This window comes from Plectropomus leopardus, chromosome 8 (genome assembly GCF_026936395.1).
Source record: "Plectropomus leopardus strain MGB_pleo_1.0 chromosome 8, ASM2693639v1, whole genome shotgun sequence".
NCBI lineage: Eukaryota > Metazoa > Chordata > Actinopteri > Perciformes > Serranidae > Plectropomus > Plectropomus leopardus.
This window is the reverse complement of record NC_142183.1, coordinates 37,466,457-37,480,896: the sequence shown is the minus strand read 5'-3', so window position 1 is coordinate 37,480,896 and position 14,440 is coordinate 37,466,457. Positions and strand designations below refer to the sequence as shown.

The 14,440-nt window shown below is 41.1% G+C and overlaps 1 protein-coding gene across 1 annotated transcript; it reads right to left on the bottom strand.

The window, feature by feature from the left end:
• Nucleotides 1-2,107: 2,107 nt before the first annotated feature.
• Nucleotides 2,108-5,486, bottom strand: LOC121948434 (uncharacterized). Its single transcript, XM_088081406.1, has 6 exons — nucleotides 5,219-5,486; nucleotides 4,846-4,939; nucleotides 4,075-4,407; nucleotides 3,786-3,960; nucleotides 3,555-3,676; nucleotides 2,108-3,240 (listed from the first exon to the last, which is right to left on the bottom strand). The coding sequence occupies exons 1-6, from the start codon at nucleotides 5,353-5,355 to the stop codon at nucleotides 2,926-2,928; spliced, it is 1,176 nt and encodes a 391-aa protein (XP_087937532.1). The 5' UTR covers nucleotides 5,356-5,486; the 3' UTR covers nucleotides 2,108-2,925.
• Between the last annotated feature and the right edge of the window lie 8,954 nt (nucleotides 5,487-14,440).

The window sequence follows — 14,440 nt, the reverse complement described above, 5'->3', positions numbered from 1 at the left end:
CTAAATTGTGTTACTCCTTTTCACTATAAGTGTTAAAAATACACTTTCATTTGTCATAAAACAACACAATGAATGTTAAATATTAACATTAAATTGTGTTATTTCCTTTCACTAGGAGTGTTAATTTTAAATATTCATTGTGTTGTTTTATGACACATGAAAGTGTATTTTTTAAATGTTTATCACATAATAAAAGTACATGTTTTCATCAAAACTGAAAATGCTTCTAGTCACCTGCAAGGCTACAGAAAAACAGTTATGAACACTATCATGCTGTAAATCTCTTTACGATCTGTGCTTACATAAGTTTAAAATTGTTGACCCACAAGACTTAACAGTGATCAAGTATAATTAATCATTAAAACAAACTTATCATTTCATCTTTTTTAAAAAAATTTATTCAGGACATGAAAACACAACTTCCCAGCACCATAGGGATTGGGCACAATTTAACTCTATGTGCACATTTACAAAGAAAATAATGGTACAATATAGAGGCTCTCATCTCCACCATAAGCACTTTGTAAGTCAAAAGGCTTATATATTACAAGACTATCTGCTTTGATAACATCTTTCTCATCACTTTCAAATACTCTGTAGGCATGAAAATGCTCACTGAAATGATCAACCACAAGCTTGTTCACCAGGAAGTAGATAACACTGTTGACAACAAGTATCTTTTTTATTCTGCAAAACACAGGCATTTCATGTTCAATCCCACTGCAAATGATTAGTCCTGTCCTGTACTCTGTTCCACTGATAGTTACCCAGTTAGTAGAGTAGATGTCTTGCGGTACAGACTCAACATGCAGGGCTTGGGCAAACATGCCACTATTCTCCTCATTGTCCACATTAAATGATTTCAAGGGCCCATACTCAATAGGGCTTGAAGATGTCTCCCAATGATATGCTATGGACATCTGATGTGTTTTTGCAAGAGATTTAGTGATGTTCTTGAAGTTTTTAAGAGTGTTTTTGAAAACCCTGTGCTTCGCCTCGAATCTCATGCTCCACATATGTATTAGAGGTCCAATTTTTCTTATACAAGCCGGATAGTGAATCATAAAATGATGTTTTGGGATCAGGTTTCTATCTGGATACAGCTGTTTGAACAAGTCATGATGTTCCATTATTAAATGTTTTAAATATACAGTCATGCCTGGTGTAACAGATGGTGAAAATATGATGTTAATTATCTGCAGTAAAAGCAGCAGCAACATCCAGTTTTGGTTTCCTTCTGGCACAATGTCGCCAAAAAGCAAAGGAATGTTTCTTACAAGACAAAGAGTCTGAATGGAATTGAGTCCTATATTATTGCCACTACTGTCCAAGTTAATCCTTGTAGGACGATTTTTGCGCTCCATGTACCCATAGTCAAAGGCATAAATTCTAGACAACAGATCAGGTTTCGACAAAACATTTTCTGACAGATACTCCAACAGTAACTTGAGCTCATACTGAGCCACCCCTTCAAGGATGTCATGCATAATGTCCAAAGAAAAATTGTGACAAACATGAAAGAACTGTAGGCTGTTAAGAGTCGAGTTCTTTTTTAAACCAAACACGGATAACTTCTGTGGGTCTGACTGCAACTCATTGCAGTGCATTTCAAATACCTCTTTTCCACGCAAGATTATCTTGGGGTCATCCTCACTGTAAACATTCTGGGCATCATCTTTTTCAATCAAACACAAACGACAGAAATAACGTCCACTAAAAGACTCTGTAAACGCCAGAATTGCATGCATCCCCAAGTTGTCCCCAGTTATCTGACATATAGTGCCACAGACTTTTTCAGTGGAGAAAGGCAAATCAAGGCCATGACTCTCAAGTGTTTTGTTGTCATTTATCAGTGGCTCTAGAATAGGATCAAAGCCATATTTTTTCACATCTTCAGTGTGAAACAGTGCAACCAAATGAATATTCTTCACAGCAGAGTTAAATTTTGGTGGCAGATTTCTGAGGACAAAATAGAGAGCACCTATTTTGTGAACACCGCGTTTTGATCCCAGTGGGTTAGCAGTTTCAAAGTCATCGTAGTACAACTGAATTTGTAAAGAAGTCTGTTGTTTAGAGAACAATTGGATGTGTCTTAGAATAAGTTCCATCGCAAAAGTCTTCGTATCTGTCCGTTCTTGATATACAAGGTTCCCCAAGCCGTTCACAAATATCAGAATTGTGACAAATGAATTTTATTGTTTCCAAAATTGGAATGTAAACAAAAGTGTCGTTCACTGGGACTTGGTCATAAGTACCTGTTTGTTTATTTCGCCTCGTATCAAATCAAACTCCTAACACTTTTTCTACTGGCTCCACAACCCCCCATTTCTGGCTGAAATATTTCATTCTTTTTGTTTCAGTATTAAAGCTAACAAATGGGTTCTCAAAATTCTCAAGACCTTCTTCCAATCTAGCTCTTACAGGATCATTTTTAGGTACAGCAGACAGTATTTCATGTTTAACTTGGGAGTGCAGTCCAGTAGCAAGTTCTTCTAAATCACTAACAATTGCTGAAACAGCACTATTTGCCATACCACTTCCTTGGAGTTTAGCAATAATTGAAGTGCAAATATTTTTTGTATTTATTTTGCTTCTTTGACCTAATCCATTGTCCTCAAAACACCCAGCCTCTGGGCTCTGCATGACACTTGTTTCAACAACTTGGAGACTGTGAGAATTAGCTTGAGATGACTCTGAGTTTGCTGCATCACCACTTTGACAAGAATCCTTCTCATGAGCACTAATTAGATGTTTTTTGAAACCTGAATATGTTGAAAACTGACGCCTACAACGATCTTGTGAACAAACCAACTTAAACCTGGTGCTAGGATAGAAACTGTGATCAATTCTTAGATGAGTTATCAAGGACTGGCAGAGAACATGCACAGCTTGACAAATGAAACACTTAAACATTTTTTCAGTGTTTTAGTTGATGAGTTTTGCACGTAACTCACGAACTCTTGGAGACTCATCTGTTGTGGTAACACCGATGTTATAGATTGTTGTCTGCACGAAAGTGTAGAGCTGGACCAGGGACTCATCATAAAACAGGTTGAAAACGTAGTGGGATTTAAATAGTTCATCAAAAGCACCCAACGAGCTGGTAGCTTGGCAGGGGATGAGCTGTTTGTCCACGACGATGTAGAAAGTGTCAATCCTGTTCTGGGTTCGGCCAGCAGCAAGGATATATGGTTGTTTACCCTCTCTTCCTCGCAGGTGTTCATCGATGCTGCAGCATGACTAAAACAGAATGACAATAATAACATGAACACCTTAAACTAGCAAGTTTTCAACTACTCACTGCATGCTTGGGTCTGTAGGACACCAGACAAGTTGAGTTGCTCAACAGGCCATGACAAACTGTGTGCCCATGTGTCCCCATGTGTTGAGGAATTGTTTTAAAGTAGGCAATTTCAAGACATTTATATTAGACCTCTCTCTTTTTGCAAACATACATCTCTGGGGGAAGAATATGTCTTTGCAAGTTCTTTCTAATTGAGTTAATATAACTGAAAAACTGGCTTGTTGGATTTTAACAGACGAGACAGACATACCTTGTGAAAGTGTACCATTTTGTCTACTGCATCACTGGGACTTATCTTGGCCCTCTTCCGTCCAGCTGTGGGTGGCAAGAGATGGAGAAGGAGCAGCAGAGAAGCCATGTCACTTTCCCAGTCTATCAGGAGGAAAATGAGGCAAAACATGTCATTAGTATCTACTTAGAATGCAGAAAGTACATAGAACTAGCCATTTGGAATATAAACCAAGCATGTCATGTAGCTTACTGGCGTCATCGTTCTCTGTGAGTTTCTCAGCAGCTTTCAGAAGTCGGCACAGCTCAGTTGACTGAGTCAGGTGTTTGGCCTCTTTGATAACCTTGGGCCTGAATGCTGTGTCCCACTTCTCAAGCAACTCGGAGGCTGTTTCAGCTCCAAACAGCAGCAAGAAGTCTTGATTCAGCTGTTGATCATACGTGCATGCAAATACATCAAGCCAATGGTCAGTGTATTGTTCATTGCTTACATCCAACCAAACAAAACAATGGAGTTAACAAAAAAGAAATGCACAACTCACCAGTCCTTTGACATCTAGAAAACGTGGGAATGTTTTGAAGACATCTGTGGTTCTCTGCAGATCATGCACCAGGTCCTGGCGATGTTGAAAGGTCATCTTCATCTTCTGAAACACACTTGCTTCATCAGGAGAGTGAACAAGAAATGAAATAGCTTCCCTGCAGGCATCTCCATCAAGCTGCTCAGGCAATGTGGCTGCTAATCTCCGGCGCTTTGGTCCTGGTGCTTGAGCCACTGTGGCTGCCCTGGCTGGCCGTTTTTCTGTATTCCTGGACATGGTCTTGAGGCGCCATGCTAAATATCCAGTGCCTTTTTCCCCATCATAGAAATGCTCCTGTTGTAAGTTATTTAAAAATCATTACAAAGGTCTGTCACTCATTGATCTTACAGAAAGTGCAGTTACTGCACTGTGAAAATAAAGGACACTCATAGGTTTGCTGTTTCTAATTCATGTGCAATATCCTATTAACCCAATTCATTCTGATTGCCACAAGGAACATTTTAATTGATGTGATTGTTATTTTGCATCTTCATGACTATCTTCATGGCCAAGTTGAACTTTGTAGCATTCTCCACAGTTTCAATTATATAGTGGTACTAAGGTGTGGCATTTTTAGGTCAGTATCAACAACTTAGACCAAAAATAAGAATGTTGAAATTTCATCACTGTTTAAGTATGTAACTATGGTGCATCAATCATGTTAACTAAAATCCCAAAGCTCTAGTCTGTAAAACTGGTGTTTTTTGGAAGTAATCCTTTTTTAAAACTTACATAGCCCTTTGGAGAAAAAGGATCCTTCAGTGAAGGAAAGAGTGCAATAATTCCCAGGGCATACTTCTCCTTCTGCTTACAGGAAGGCATCCTCCTTTAGAGCAAAGATAGTAATTAATTTCAAGTCAGTTTTATTTATACAACATCAGGACCCAACAGAAGTTATCAAATAATACTTCTCATATAGAATAGGTCAAGACCATATTTTTAAAATACAAAAACAGACAATTCAAGTGCCCCACTAATGACTGTAGGGCCCCAGCTATGTTAATTCAATGCCATGCATTTTGAAAATTCATTACATTCTTTCTTAATATAAAGTCTTTCGGTCTGAAATGGTTTAAAATTAACAATTTATTTAAGAAACACTTACCCATGATTCTCAGTCATATGGCTAGCCAATATGTTGACAAGCTGTCTCCGGGTGCGGTGGTTCAGCGAATTTTGTGACTTGTACTCTTCAATGACATCCTCACCTCCAGGTTTCCTGAGCAAGGCATTCTTTACCATCTACTCACATAAGACAAAAAAGTTCTAAGTTTACAATTCAGTCTTCCAGGATAAAATCATTTGAACAATATACTATAAATTATCTCTTAAGACTAAGGGTAAAAGTTATTCACTGCATCAAAGGAAAGTCACAAAAAAATACAGCAGTGCTGCAAAACAAAAGAAATCAGGTAAAGCAGCAAGTGCATAACACTTTTCTTTGATAATTGGTAAGGTTAAAAGCCAAAACAATATAGTCTGGATTCAACTAGGGCTAAACAATTGAAAAAAAACAAAACAAATTGTGATTATTTTGACTGATGTTGCAATTGCGATATTTGTGACATAATTTTTTTTTTTTTTTTTTTACATCATTCTGATTTTAATTGAAAAACAAACATGATTATGATTTTTGTGGGGATCTGCACCAAATAACAATGTTTTCTTGAGTCTGTAGAATATGATGTGTCGGCCAAGACATCTCTGCAGTATAACCATATTCAATTTAAAATTTTGACACACATTTCTCCTTTGACAAATATTGCGCCTACGATCTGAAAATTGCAGTTTGCCATCGATTAGTTGTTCAGCCCTAGTTTCAACTAGTACTCATCAACCAACTACACTACTAGCCTTGCAGAAGAGAAATGACCATTCAATGTATGTGAATAACATAAATATTTATGGAAAGAAAAGTTACACAATATAGAGCTATGCAACAGCCAAACCCTGAGTTCATTTTGCTTCCTCACTTCATTAAGTTTCCCCAACTTTTTCAATCTAACATTCATGATTCTAAATGTCACAATACTCTGGTGAGAATCTCAGTTTAGTTTGACACTTTACTGATGATGTTTGGTCAAAACTGTAAATGACATCTGCTGCAGATTGCTGTACCTCTTTTGCAGCCTCTGACTCAGAAACCTCTGTGGTAGACCTGTTCATGACTTTAGAGCTGGATATATTTCTGCCTGTGGGAGTCCCCCATTCTCTTTGACTGGAGAGGTCATTGTCACTTGAAGAAAGTGATGTGAGGGTATCCGTGAGGGAGGATGATGTTGAATGATGTGAAGGAGAAAAATCTTTAAAAAACAAGAAAAAACACAAGTGTGACCTGGTGGAAATGTGCATATACAATATATTGCCCAGCCCATTAACAAGCATGGGAAAATCACAACCAAACCCACATTTTCAAAATGTTTTTGCAATTGGATGCCTGTCTTTTGCTTAATTATTTTTGTCTCACCTTGATAATATTTGTGAAGCAGAAAAAACCTGAGCATTGATTACAATATATTTTATAATGAAACATACCTTGCTCTGAAATGCTGTCAGGACTGACCTCTACCAGTTCAAGAATGACATCTTCCACCACTGTCAGGGTTGGGTAGTAACAGATTACAAGTAATCAGGATTATATAATCAGATTACAAAAAATAAGTAACTACACACGTTTTCAAATATAATCTGGACTGATTAATTAGATTATAGTTAGACTGTAAAGGACTGCTGGATTACATTTTGATTAAGTCTTTAAAAAATGGCAAATGAAGGAAGCCCAAACTTGTTTTTGACTACAGGAAGATAAGCATGAAAACAGATAAAGATACATGAAGCACGTCTCTCTTGAGCCCAAAAGGAACAAATTCAGTGGCAAAGTTGGCTACTGGGGCTTGGTTATAATGTTGATATTGCTTTGAAATTCACATTTTTTACTAGGTGAGGATAATTTCTTTCTTTTCATTTTTTACATTTTTATTTGACTCTGGAATGGTAGTAGAAATGGGTTTACATACAATGAATTCATATGCCTTAGCTGTTTACCTTTCAAAAGTGACCTGAATTATGAATATAGGCCTTATGGTTGGAGAGTTATTCCTGATTCTTTTGGGGGAGATTAGTAGCCGTTTTTGCTTAAAATAGGCCAAGGGCTTAAACTACACATAATGAATGACTGATCAATTTTTATGTCTAAAACTAATTTGAAATTGCATAATGCTTTCAGTGGTTAAGAGCAGTATTAGGATGTTGCATTTAGGTCATTACCAACACCAGTGTGTACAAGACAAATAGTAACTTTTATGCCCAAATTGAAAACTAAAAGCACCACCAGCTGTCACTTTAACTGCTCATGTCTCTTGCTGAAAAGGCAAACAAACTGGTTTCTTAATAAAATGGCCCTTCCCTAGTGTGACAACACCATAATTTTAAGCCACACAACCAAGGGGATTAAGAATCCAGGTGAGGGAATTGGTCTCACGAAATAACAGCAAGGCAGCATAAAAATAAGAAGCTTGCTTGCTACTGACAAAAGCTCATTAGTCAAGTGCCACAAGTAAAATAATTATTATTATCATTATATTGTTATTGTTATCATTATCATTATTATTATTAAACATCATGACATTACTAACTGTTGCGTGTTGTGGTAATAAAGACGACCGGCTGGAAACAGAACGTGGTTTTAATAATCACTTGCAGCAGGTAAAACATACAGCAGCTAGATGCCGGCAGGTAGAGACGCCTGAAAACACATACTGCGCATGTGCGGAACCACGGTGTCACGATTCCTGCTCCTCTCCCCCTCCTCAGTACTTTTCCATTCACTCTTCCTCTGCTCACTCTACCTGCTGGCCACACCCACTCTGCCTGCTCTACTCACCTCCAGCTGCATCTCATCAGTAATCAACCCAGTATATAAGCCTGCCACACACACACTCTCATTGCCAGATTGTTCTACGCACTATGCAAGACTCTCCAGCATTCTCCTGCCAGATCGCCGAAAGCCGACCCTGCCTGTCCCCGACCTGCTCTCTTCGCCTGATCCCCGGTAAACCTACCTGCCTTCTGTCCTCGACCACGAGCTCTGTTTTGGCGTCCCTGATCTGCTTCGCTGGTAAAGACATCTCCGCCTGGCCCCGACGATCCTCCTGGTCCATCCCCATCGGTACCGCTGCATCATCGGACTGCTCACTCGGCTTCGGAACCTCCGCCTGTCCCCGACCACGCTTCCGCCTTCTCCTCGACGGTAACTCCACACGTGCTGTCGAGCTGTTGGGCTACGGGGTTTCCTCCACATCCACGCCGAGTGACGTCAGCTTCGGCTCGTTGCTTCGATCTCCCTCCAGAGACTGTGTCGTGGGTTCCGACCCGAAGAACGAACTGTATGCTGAATTACCTCATCCTGCTTCGTGTCTGAATTGTGTTGGTCTGAATAAAAGTTATTACCAACTAATCCTGGTTACGGTTGTACTGCATCTGGGTCCTCACTACACCCGTTACACACGGCAGCTGTAGAAGGTCAAAATACGAATATTACTGTCAACAGTCAATATTCTACATCCCCTTTCCTTAGTTGATGCCCATAACCATAACAATGGCAGGTTTTCAAATAACCGCAACAACAGTGCAGCAATAAACTCATACCATACTCACTGGACATGTAATATGCAGAAATTAGCGATACCACAAATCATAACCATATGAAATACAGTGTATCAATACCAAACTGGATTAAACATTCAAGCTGTAGTCATGTCATGTAATTAGCATAATGATAACAGCAATACCACATTAGAGATCAAACAATAATGAATTTGCTTTCACAGAATTAATCCCTGTACTTAGGGTTGGGTTTACTGATACGACCTGAACGAGTTCTGTAAAGATTGTCATTCACATTCAAAGGTTGACCAGTAGCTGGGTCTCTAGCCACAGGGCACTCAGAGTCCATGTTCTGCCCTCTGTGTCCATGTCCGGTGCGTGTGACACACGTTGCTGGGTCAGGCCTTGTGTCCTGACAAGAGTCTTGTGGCTCAAACTGAGTCGGAGCAGGTTCAGCAACGGGTAGGATGTGTTTTCTGTTTCTCCTATATGTTTGTCCTTCTGACTGGATCATGTAGGATCTGGGTTCTTTGCATGTTTCCTTCACAACTCCTGTGCGGTCATATCCTTTGGGTGTTTGGAGCCTGACTACCTGTCCTTCTGATAGCGGTTGGAGAGGTCTGCTTGTCTTGTCATAGTAGGTCTTTTGTGTGATCCTTTTAGCGAGAAGCTGAGCATGCACTTCCTCAGGCTTGCACATTTTGGGTTCAAGCAGTCTTTTGGAGACAGGGAGAGTCGTGCGTGTCTGTCTTGACATGAGTCTTTGTGCTGGAGATCCAAGTTTGGTGTCACGGGGTATATTCCTTAAGTTGAGCAGGTTGAGAAAGACGTCGGTTTTATCTCTGTGAGATTTCTCCATGAGACTTTTAGCACTACGGACAGCTCTCTCTGCTAGTCCATTAGATTGGGGATACTCAGGGCTGCTTGTTACATGAGTGAAGTCCCACTGTTCTGCAAGTATTTAAAGCGCTGACTTGTAAACTGTCGTCCATTGTCTGTAATGAGAGTGTGAGGCGCTCCGTGGACTGAAAAGTGACGTTTCAGCTTACCAATGACTGTAGCAGATGTGAGATCACGTAACAGGTCAATCTCAAACCAGCCTGAGAAGGAATCCACAAGAACCAGGTACTGCTGGTTGTGCCAGTCAAAGATGTCTGCTGCTAAAGTTGACCAGGGCAGCTCTGGAACAGGGTGTAAGTGAAGCGGCTCCTTCTGTTGGTGTGGTTTTGTACTGTTGCACACTGAGCATGCCTGCACTTCCTCTTCAATATCCTTTGTCATAGTCGGCCAGAACACAATACCTCTCGCTCTCCGTTTTGTTGCCTCTGCACCAGGGTGTCCCCTGTGTAGTATGCTGATGTACATCTTTTGTAAGGATTGGGGGACCACCGTTCTCTGTCCTTTCATGACGATGTCATCCTCAATAGTCAGTTCATCCCTGAAAGGAAAGTAGGGACGCACAGCAGTCTGGAGACTGTGCAGTCTGTTTGGCCAGCCATGTTTGATGGTGCTGCTGAGCATTTGGAGAGTTGGGTCGGTAGCAGTGTGCTCTCTTAGTTCCTGCAAACGAGCAGATGACACACAACAAACTGACATAACATCAAAATCATCAACTTCGTCCGTGAGCTGGGTTTTGGTGCTCCTGGGAGCCCGTGACAAAGTATCAGCCAAGTGCATCTGTTTTCCACTTTTGTACACGAGAGTGATGCTGTACTTTTGAAGTCTTAGCATCATGCGTTGCAGTCTAGCTGGTGCTGCATGGATGGGCTTTTTGATAATCGTCACAAGAGGTTGATGGTCAGTCTCGATAGTGATTGGCTTGCCATAGATGTAATCATGAAACTTGGAGCATGCAAACACGACTGCTAGCAGCTCTTTTTCAATTTGGGCATACCGACTCTCTGTGTCTGTGAGAGTACGTGAGGCATAAGCTACAGGTTTGCCTTCCTGTAGGCATGCTGCACCACGTCCATATTGTGAAGCGTCACAAGTAAGTGTGACAGGTTTGTGAACATCGTAGTATGACAGTACTGGGGGGTTTGACATGTGTTCTTTTAAAGTGTCAAAAGAACGTTGCTGCTGTTCATGCCATGACCACTCAGTGTCTTTGTGTGTTAGTTGTCGGAGTGGAGCAGTGATTTCACTGTAGTTAGGAATGAATTTCCCAAGGTAGTTGACCATACCAAGGAATCTTTGTAGGGCTGGAACATCGGTTGGCACTGGCATGTCACTGATTGCTTTGGTTTTAGATGGGTCAGCTTTTAAACCCTGAGCAGTGAAAACATGACCAACGTAACTGACCTGGTTTAGCCTGAACTTGCATTTGAGGGGGTTGAGTCTCAACTTGACCTCTCTGGCTCTGTTGAGAACTTTTCATAAGTTTGCGTCATGTTCCTCAATGTCCTTGCCTCAGATGAGTATGTCGTCCACAATAATTGCACAGGGGTAGCCGGCGAAGATCTGCTCCATGGTGCGCTGGAACACTTCACTAGCAGAGCTGATCCCAAACGGCATCCGCAGGAACCTGTAACGACCGAAACAGGTGCTAAAAGTGGTTAGCATTGAGGATTTGTGGTCAAGAGAGATTTGCCAGAATGAGTTCTTTGCATCGAGGACTGAAAAAACTGTAGCATTAGACATTTGTGATGCTACGTCATCCACTGTGCGCATTGGATGATGTGGTCTTTTTAGAGCCGTGTTTAAGTCCTTAGGGTTGATGCAGATCCTGATTTCCTTCTTGTCCTTTTTGTTGGTAGCAACCATAGAAGATACCCAGTCAGTGGGCTCTGAGATTGGTGTGATGACACCTAACTCTTGCATTCTGTCCAGTTCAGCTTTGACTTGGTCTTTCATTGCTACAGGAATGCGGTGTGCTGGGCGAACTACAGGTCTCACTTCTGGATCGAGTGTCATTGAATATGTGACTGGTAGCTTTCCTAGCTCATTTGCAAAAAGGTCACCATATTCAGTTTTGATTTGCTGACTGAAATCTTGAACTGTAGCAGCACTCACTTGGTGGACTTCTTTGCTGAGAGCTACAAGTCCCATTTGTAATGAAGCACTGAGTCCTAGCAATGGCAATACATTTTCATTGATAATGAAGAAGGGTAGAATATAGCATTTGGCTCCTAGATGGCAGCACAAGTCAACAACTCCTAAAGTTTGTATCTTACTACCACCATATGCAATAAGGTTAGTGGGTTTACTGCATGGCTTTATTTGTTCTTCTCTCTTAATGTTTTCAAAAGTCTTTGCTGAGAGGACGTTACACTTTGCACCAGTGTCCACCTTCATTTCAACTATGTTGTCATTAATCTGTAAGCTAGTGAAAGCCTCTTCCTTTTCCGGTGTTTGAGGACAAGTCGCATCCACTGTTATCTCCGGTGTTATGCCATTTACATAGTAAGTTTCACTGTCACTGTCCTCTTTTTGATCCCTGTCCAGCTGGTGAACTGACTTCCTTTGCCTCTGTCTGTCAAACTGAGGTTTGGATTTGCAACACTTTCTGAAGTGGTTCATTTTCTTGCATGCTTTACACTGTTGGCCAAAAGCTGGGCATTTGTTTCTCTTTGCCACATGACTCCCACCACAATTATTACAGTCAGTGATGAGATGCGATGTGTTAGGCTTGCTGTTAAACTTGGCCTTGTCATAGTCTCGCCTGTTCACCTGCTTGGTCTGAACAGCATCCACATTTGTAACAGAGCTATGTGGGGACATGAGCGTTTTATTATGCTCTTCAGTCATTTCGTGAATCTGACATACTGAAATAGCCTTAGCAAGAGTCAGATCACTGTCACGTAGTAAAACTTTCCTGAGGTGGTCGTTATTTATGCCACAGACCAGCCTGTCTCTGATAAGTTCTTCACAAAGTTCACCAAAGCTACAGCTCTTAGCTTTTATTCTCAAATCGCTAACATAGGATTCAATGGTCTCACCACTCTTCTGATTACGTGTGTTCAATTTATGTCTTTCCATTGTTGTGTTCGTTCGAGGGTTGCACATCTCCCTAAACTTTCTCTTGAGGCATTCCGGGTCCTCCTTGGACTCCGCGGGGACGAGGACACGTCCACTGTCGCCCGGTTCCCGCACCTCCGCAGCGTAAACAAAAGATCTCTCCCGCTCGATAGCTTCGGGTCCGGCCAGGTTCAGGAGAATGTAGGCTCGAGTTCGCGCTGGCTTGTCCGAGTGCGCAGCAGCGATGAAAATGTCGTACTCCTGCTCGAATATGCGCCAGTTTTCTGCTATGTTACCGTCAAACATCAGCGGGTCGGGTCGTCTGAAGCCGTCTGCCATGTTGTAAAAGTTAGCGTGGTAGCACAATGGTCCCACTCGAAAAATACTCACAACACGCAGTAGTCCATGTTAAAAGGAAAGTCCGACACTTCTGACACCATGTTGCGTGTTGTGGTAATAAAGATGACCGGCTGGAAACAGAACGTGGTTTTAATAATCACTTGCAGCAGGTAAAACATACAGCGGCTAGATGCCGGCAGGGTAGAGACGCCTGAAAACACATACTGCGCATGTGCGGAACCACGGCAGCTGTAGAAGGTCAAAATACGAATATTACTGTCAACAGTCAATATTCTACACTAACATTCCAATAAACTATGCACAACACAGAAAAAAAATCTTGAAACAGTGAGTCTACATAAATCCTTGTGCTTCCATTTGTTGTGAAGGTAGCTATATATTTTGTTACATGAGATGCCTACTCACCTTCATTGATGAAATCCAAAAAGGTGAAACCTGACTGTAATCTGACGTACTTTCTGGTACTCCGGTATTTCACCTTCAGCAACATGACGACATCTTGAAACTGCACCTTGTAGAAAAGAAATCTAGCTGTTTAGCTTCCTCAGGAGCCAAGTGGTCAAAAAAAAACAAACACATAAAAATGTCCTCCAAACAAAGCTATTATAATCTTAATTCTGAAAAAAACAGTTAAATTTCCCCAATGACCTGCACTATGGCAAAACGAAATAATTCAGGACTCTTTCTTTCTAGAGAGAAAAAAAAAACAGTTCTGAAAATCTTAGTGCTCAATATAACATTTAGCTTCAAAATTACTCAACCATCCAAGCCTAGAAGCCTACCAGAGGCTATATGCAGAGTTCAGTGATCTGCTGATGACATTTCTAATGTCACAGAGTTTGCCGCTAATGCTGCTCTTCACACATATTTGTGGTGGGCTCCAGACTTTATTCTGCCCCGCCACCGTTTCACACAGCCAAGGACAGGCGCATGCGTGCCATATAACCAACATGAGTTTACCACCACACGCATGTACATACTATTGTAAATATTAGTTTATCCATTTTCCTCTTAATTTGTGCAACCCCGTAACCCCCCAACTGCATAACTAACCCTTAACCAACACTGTATTTGACAACGACCATGACTCCAACCCCCTCCCCCACCACACAGACGGTAGCACTGTCATTTTGTGAGAAACACTGGCCACCATTTGCCTAAAAATCGTTATTTAACCCACCACTGGGCATCTAAATTACATTGAAACACGCTATACTTACTTTAGCTGTCCATTTGATACTCTATCGGAGAAAAATGTGCCCCTTAAATGACTATAGCTTACTGCTTGTTAGCTAGCAGTAGCATGTTAAGCACATTAGCATTTGCTCAACCTGCTTCAATGACACATATCAATCGCTTCACACCCCACTAGACGTTAACACACGACTTTATATAAGGATTAACA